General features: G+C 33.5%; 1 protein-coding gene across 1 annotated transcript; it reads right to left on the bottom strand.

Moving 5' to 3' along the window:
- Nucleotides 1-353: 353 nt before the first annotated feature.
- Nucleotides 354-7,010, bottom strand: cacul1 (CDK2 associated cullin domain 1). Its single transcript, XM_052573527.1, has 8 exons — nucleotides 6,693-7,010; nucleotides 4,099-4,225; nucleotides 3,914-4,016; nucleotides 2,819-2,914; nucleotides 2,528-2,630; nucleotides 2,362-2,451; nucleotides 1,170-1,308; nucleotides 354-1,097 (listed from the first exon to the last, which is right to left on the bottom strand). Exons 1-8 carry the CDS (start codon nucleotides 6,847-6,849, stop codon nucleotides 1,058-1,060), a joined length of 855 nt encoding a protein of 284 aa, XP_052429487.1. The 5' UTR covers nucleotides 6,850-7,010; the 3' UTR covers nucleotides 354-1,057.
- Nucleotides 7,011-7,266: the final 256 nt, after the last annotated feature.

The following is a 7,266-nucleotide window of genomic DNA, read 5'->3' as shown; positions in this document are numbered from 1 at the left end:
GAATAAAATTATTATATAATGTCTAAATAAAGAAGATATATGGATAACTAATGATATATTTAACATTGTAGAAATTAATACTGCTTGTTAATGACTCACTATTAACAATTATTAGTTATAAAAAAATTTAATGTCAGTCATACGTTTATTAAAAAAAGTTTTGCTTTCTTTTAGCTTTATAATATTTTTTTTATTAAGCCATAAACAATATGATAATAACATTACTATATAATGCTTATATTATACTTTAAATATGAAAATGCATGAATGAAATGGGCATTAACTAATGAACTATTAAGCATTATACACATAATATTGCTTTTTAATGACTTAATGAAATTTATTAAACACAATTCTTGTTTCAGTGTCATGAGTTTATTCCAGACAAATTATTAGCAGCCCTTTACATCACACCTGTCCTTTATCTGAACTGTTTTTCACAAACTTTTGTGCTTCCAGATTCAACATGCGACAAAACAATAAAATAAAATCAACAGCTGTTATAATAAATGGTCGACTTGCATTTAACATTTCACTTAAAAATGAAAAAAGGCAAATAGCCAAAGGCACGTTGTTATTATTATTAGGTAAAATAGTTATCAAGTGTCAACTAAAACGGTTTAAAACTACAGTAGTGAGTCTAAAATAAAATAACTGTGTGAGAATCTGGATTTTAGACACCTTCATTCATCACCTGGTAAGAGATTCATGATGCAACATCATTTCTGAAATCACAGCAAGCCGTATGATTTTATAAAACGACAAAGAGAGGAAAAGAGGAGAGCCTGCTTCAAATCAAATCAACCTGGAAATATGATGAACACTGTGAAACGAATCCACAACTAGAGAACCGAGGCAATCCCACAAAGGCTGTAGAGTTTTCTAATGCTTCTGTGAACTCTCCAAATAACTGAGAATTCCCAGAGGACTGTGTGAAGAGATGAACGAACGTCTCTGCATCAGATAAAGTCTGCCGTGAACTGTTTGTTAATGAAGTATGCAGGCTTAAGTTGCAGCAGCTTGCGGCGAGTCTCATCGTAATCGATCCACTCCTCGGTCACGACTCTTCACTCGCTCGCTTCCTCGACTGATCGCCCCTGTGAAACAGACGTCAGTCACGTGAGTTAACATCATTCACAGACACAGCTCGAGGTTTGCAGACAGCGTACCTGGAGAAGCCTTTCTGATGAAGCTCCATCTGCAGTTTCTTATCTTGATCCGCATAAAACAGGAGCTGAGATTCAAGAGCGGGAGGATGGATCTGAGGAATGAATCTGGAGAACAGAGCCGGAGCAAGAGGAACCCAGTCTAAGAAGAAAACAACACGCACATCTCAACTCACATCCGTCTGGACTTAAAATGCACTACTTTAACTAGTCTGGTGCATGCATATAGTGGAAATTGTTGGCTTGATTTCAATTTTAACTTGTTTTCAAACTGCCTTGTGATTATTGTGCATTCAGAACAAATTAAACCGAAACGTGATTTAATAAAGTAACTTCTTAAAATGCATTTATAGGGCTGTCAGTAATATCTATCCATCTATTAAGGCTGAGTTTGTACAATATATCGATGTTTTCTTTACAAGCAATTCGATACGATGTAATACCGTTTATATATTTCGATATTACTTTCATTTTTAGTTTAGTGCTTTAAAATACGTATTTTTATGTTTTTAGATTGTAATGTTACAATTTTAGAACTAAATGTGATTTTAACCCTTTTCTGCACATAATATAAAGGGTTACATGGGTACATTAACTTTATTTATTTTCATAGCATTTAATATGTATCGTTTGTTTGGACAATATTGGGTGGTAAGTGAAATAAATAATATTAAATACAGATTTTTAAAGTCCAAATTCAAAATCTATAAAATACAGAGATATATATCGGATATCGCAAATCTGGCAAAAATACCTAGTTTTTTTTTAATCAAAACATTTCACCTAGTGAAGTGTGTGAATATATTGTTGTAAATGAATACAAAAAGTCATGGTTGTCGGATCTTGTGGAACAGGTTCTTCGTGAATTTAAAGAGAGACAAAATGTTCTGAGAAAAGCTCCAGCTTCGTTTGCTTGCGGATGACACTTGGATTGATATTTTATGTGCAACTAAAGAGTCCGAACTGTTTTGGGGCCACTGTAAATGTGTTATTATTTTTTTTATTTCTTGTAAAGTAGCTACAGCTTCACATACAGATAACGAAACAGAGAAATGTTTGCTTATGCAAATGCTGCATGCACTCGGACACAAAACAAACCCTCTGAAACTGTAACTCAATGCATAACAAACACAGAGCGATGCATAGAGATATTTAAACGTACACCTGCATTAAAAGCTAAAGAAATCCCTCTCACCTGGCCGGAGGGCATAAAGACCTTTCACAACACTCTCCATAGTTGATGGCTTGACTTGAAACGGCATGGAATGAGCCTTTTTAAGAAGAGCTGAGAAAAACAAATAAAGACACTTAAATTAATGTATTTACAAAAAGCGAGAAGACTGTGTCTGATGTGCACTCACGCAGGAGCGTGCCGATGTGTTTCTCTGCGACGTGATCGGAGAAGAGCTTCATCAGATCGTCCCGCAGGTCGCGGTTCAGCTTCGTCTCAATGTAGAACTTGTTCTTTAACAAAACGTAGATTAATGGATATAGAGTTCAGAGTATCTTGTAAAACAAGGAACGTTTTATAATAACAATTACATTCAAAAACAGAATTTGGGGATTTTTTTTTGTCAGAACAAGGTACATTGAAAGTATTGAAGGACAGAGGCACTTTCAAAGGCATTCATTTTTGAGTTTTGGCATGTTACCATGTAGATGAAGACGGGAACGATGCAGTGCAGGGCGGCTGTGTAGCGCGTCAGAGCCCGGTTAAAGTTTTCTATTAAATCTTCTGCTGGACCGGCCTTCAGAAGAGATGAGACAACAGCTTTACAGTCATTTTTCTCATTTAGGTATTTATTGTAAAAATAAAATTACAAAATTAGAAAAACAATAATAAAGATATAAAATAAATGCATGAATAAAAATTATATATCATACGACAAATTATCTTTAATCCAGGCATTTATCACTTTGCTTTTTTCAAGAAAACAATACAAAATTAATTTATAAAAATAAAATATTATATTATATATAATATAAATATATATATATATATATATATATATATATATATATATATATATATATATATATATATATATATATATATATATATATATATATATATATATATATATATATATATATATAATTTTTATTTTTATTAATACATACACACACACATACATACATACACACACACATACATACATACACACACATACATACATATATATATATATATATATATAAATACAAAATAAATAAATATTAATGCAATAGAAAATTAAGAAAAATTAATATTTATGAATAATTTTGATACCAAATTTAGGCATCACTGCTTTTTCTGAAAAATAAAAATCTACATTCTTAAAACTTAAATACAAAAATATATAAATGAACAATTTTTTTTAAAATGTAATTAATGCATTCATTATTTTGATAACAACATTATTATAAAAATTAATAAAAATTAATAAAAAAATAAGTAAATACAAATAAAAAAAAAAGTTATTTGTATTTTAGACATTAATTCTGCTTATAAAAAAAATCAAGTCTTGATTAAAAAAAAAATGTTTTGGGTAAAAAACAAAAAAAACGTGAACAGATTACTTAAAATATATAATTTTTTACAAAAATTCTGTAAATCATATCTTGTCATGTATATCAATGTATAAATCACAAACATCATATGACTGTAAAAGAATCAATGATTCGATCGTGGTCGATTTAAAAGCTCCCTTTATTTACCCTCAACAGAAGCACTCTACAAACAGGTTTCAATGTGTGTCTGCACTGACCTGTAGCTCAGAAGACACTTGCTCTAGATGAGACCTGATCTTCCACATCAGATCGTTGTAGAGCAGCTCCGAGTGCTGCTGGCACACACACTTATAAACCTGACTGGAAGAGGAACACAGAAGGACGTATTAAATCTCAGATGAGCAGCACGTTCAGACTCGTTCAGGAGTGAAGCATCACTGACCTGTAGATCTGTTCGTATGAGATGGAGATGTGGTCCATCGGGCTTTGAGTGAGCAGATGCTCAATGGCTCGCTCTAGTTTTGGCCAGTAAACCGTCTTGTATTCTTCTGCTGTCATCACGTTCAAGTCTAGACATCGTCAAACAAGCAGAAGCAACACGCGTGACACTTACTGCTGAAAAACTAGCCTCTATCGCTTACACAAACAGTATTTTGGCAGTATATTGATGGTATCAAACAGTAAAACAGTATTGCAGTAATCACACATATATAAAATATTATATATACAGTCTTTCAAAAGTTCGGAATCGAATCAATTTTTTAAAGAATTTAAATTAATACTTTTATTTAGCAAGTATGTGTAAAATGGTTAAAAACGGATGGTAAAGACATGGTGATGCTCTTCTTTCTAAGTTTTTATTCATCAAAGAATCCTGAAAAAAGTATCACAGGTTCAAAAAAAATTAAGCAGCACAATTGTTTCCAACATTGATTATAAATCAGAATTATTTCAGAAGGATCATGTTACATCGAAGAACGGCTGATGAAAATTCAGCTTTGCATCACATAAATAAATTATATTCTAAAGTATAATAAAATAAAAAAACTTGCGTTAAACTGTAATACTATTTCACAGTATTACTGTTTTTTTCCCTCTAGTTTTGATAAAATAGCCTTGATGAGCAAAAGATACTTCTTTAAAAAACATTAAAAATCTTGCTAATCCCAAACTCTTATGTAAATAAAAACATATAAATAACAAACATCATTTAAATTATTTATATTTTGCTTTACAAAAATTTTACACAATCAATACAGTTAATGAGAAGTAATATTTATGAACAAATTTAAATCAGAATAGAGTGCTAGAGTTAAGAGGGTCCAGTCAACAAATAGATCAAATAGAATTAGAAAAGAGTGCTAGAGTTAGAGGGTCGAGTGAACAAATAGATAAAATAGAATTAGAAAAGAGTGCTAGAGTTAGAGGGTCCAGTCAACAAATAGATAAAATAGAATTAGAAAAGAGTGCTAGAGTTAGAGGGTCGAGTGAACAAATAGATAAAATAGAATTAGAAAAGAGTGCTAGAGTTAGAGGGTCCAGTCAACAAATAGATAAAATAGAATTAGAAAAGAGTGCTAGAGTTAGAGGGTCAAGTCAACAAATAGATAAAATAGAATTAGAAAAGAGTGCTAGAGTTAGAGGGTCCAGTCAACAAATAGATGAAATAGAATTAGAACAGAGTGCTAGAGTTAGAGGGTCGAGTCAACAAATAGATAAAATAGAATTAGAACAGAGTGCTAGAGTTAGAGGGTCAAGTCGACAAATAGATCAGAGTGCTAGAGTTAGAGGGTCCAGTCGACAAATAGATATAATAGAATTAGAACAGAATGCTAGAGTTAGAGGGGTCGGGTAGGCAAATAGATAAAATAGAATTAGAACAGAGTGCTAGAGTTAAAGGGTCAAGTCAACAAATAGATAAAATAGAATTAGAACAGAGTGCTAGAGTTAGAGGGTCCAGTCGACAAATAGATAAAACAGAATTAGAACAGAGTGCTAGAGTTAAGAGGGTCAAGTCAACAGATGAGTTAGAGGGTCAAGTCTAAATAGAATTCGAACAGAGTGCTAGAGTTAGAGGGTCCAGTCGACAAATAGATAAAATAGAATTAGAACAGAGTGCTAGAGTTAGAGGGTCCAGTCGACAAATAGATCAAATAGAATTACAACAGAATGCTAGAGTTAGAGGGGTCGGGTCGACAAATAGATAAAATAGAATTAGAACAGAGTGCTAGAGTTAGAGGGTCCAGTCGACAAATAGATCAAATAGAATTACAACAGAATGCTAGAGTTAGAGGGGTCGGGTCGACAAATAGATAAAATAGAATTAGAACAGAGTGCTAGAGTTAAGAGGGTCAAGTCAACAGATGAGTTAGAGGGTCAAGTCTAAATAGAATTTGAACAGAGTGCTAGAGTTAGAGGGTCAAGTCAACAGATAAAATAGAATTATAACAGAGTGCTAGAGTTAGAGGGTCCAGTCGACAAATAGATCAAATAGAATTATAACAGAGTGCTAGAGTTAGAGGGTCAAGTCAACAAATAGATAAAATAGAATTAGAACAGACTGCTAGAGTTAAAGGTTCAAGTCGACAAATAGATAAAATAGAATTAGAACAGAATGCTAGAGTTAGAGGGGTCGGGTCGACAAATAGATAAAATAGAATTAGAACAGAGTGCTAGAGTTAGAGGGTCAAGTCAACGCAGATAAAATAGAATTAGAATAGAGTGCTAGAGTTAGAGACTTAAATAAAGATTGAACTGTTTTTAGTTATTTCTAAGAACTCAGCTGCTGGGATGGAGTCGTGCAGCTCATTCCACCAGGAAGGAACAGTTAATGTAAAAGTATGTGAAAGTGATTTTGTGCTTCTTTGAAATGAACAATAAAGTGACGTTCACTTGACGAACACAACCTTCTAGAGTCACATCACATGCAGAGGCAGTGGTGGTTTTGAAGGTAAACATTAATAACTTGACTTTGATGCAAGCAGTTACTGGTAGCCTGTGGAAACTGATAAACAGGGGTGTGTTGGTGTAACTTACGGAACTTGGCGGTGGAGTTGAGCAGCAGCGCAGAAGTGGACTCACAGGTGTCACTGCTGGAGTCGTGGTCCACACACACCTGTGTAGGTGAACACACACTCTCAGCCTGCGCGCGACAGTTATGATTATCATCCTCGACCCCCTGCATCTCCTCCATGCTGCTCCGCACTGAGAGAGCTTTAGCACTCCATGTCAGCTCGAATCCGCTTCAGCTCAGCGATGACCGAAGCATGTTTACTGCTTCAGTTTCACTCCTGGATATTTTGTTGTCAATCCGAAACGAGATCCGACACGGACTTCCGTTAAATGGCGGATGTTTCAGAACTACACCCGCGTGTCAAAATAAGAGTCCATCGGCATAAATATTTAATATTTGATCACATGTATTTATTTAATTTTATTCTAGTATTTAATAATCAGTATTTATTTCTTAGCTTGCTATCCCTCAAACGTTATATTTACATTACATTTAGCAGATGCTTTTAACCATAGCGGCTTACAAACGTGACCCTGGACCACAAAACATATAAACGTCATATTTATCATGAATAAATAAATTTACCATTGGTGTATG

The sequence above is a fragment of the Carassius gibelio genome, chromosome B13, assembly GCF_023724105.1.
Source record: "Carassius gibelio isolate Cgi1373 ecotype wild population from Czech Republic chromosome B13, carGib1.2-hapl.c, whole genome shotgun sequence".
NCBI lineage: Eukaryota > Metazoa > Chordata > Actinopteri > Cypriniformes > Cyprinidae > Carassius > Carassius gibelio.
The sequence above is the reverse complement of the archived record's forward strand: the minus strand, read 5'-3'. Positions and strand labels throughout refer to the sequence as shown.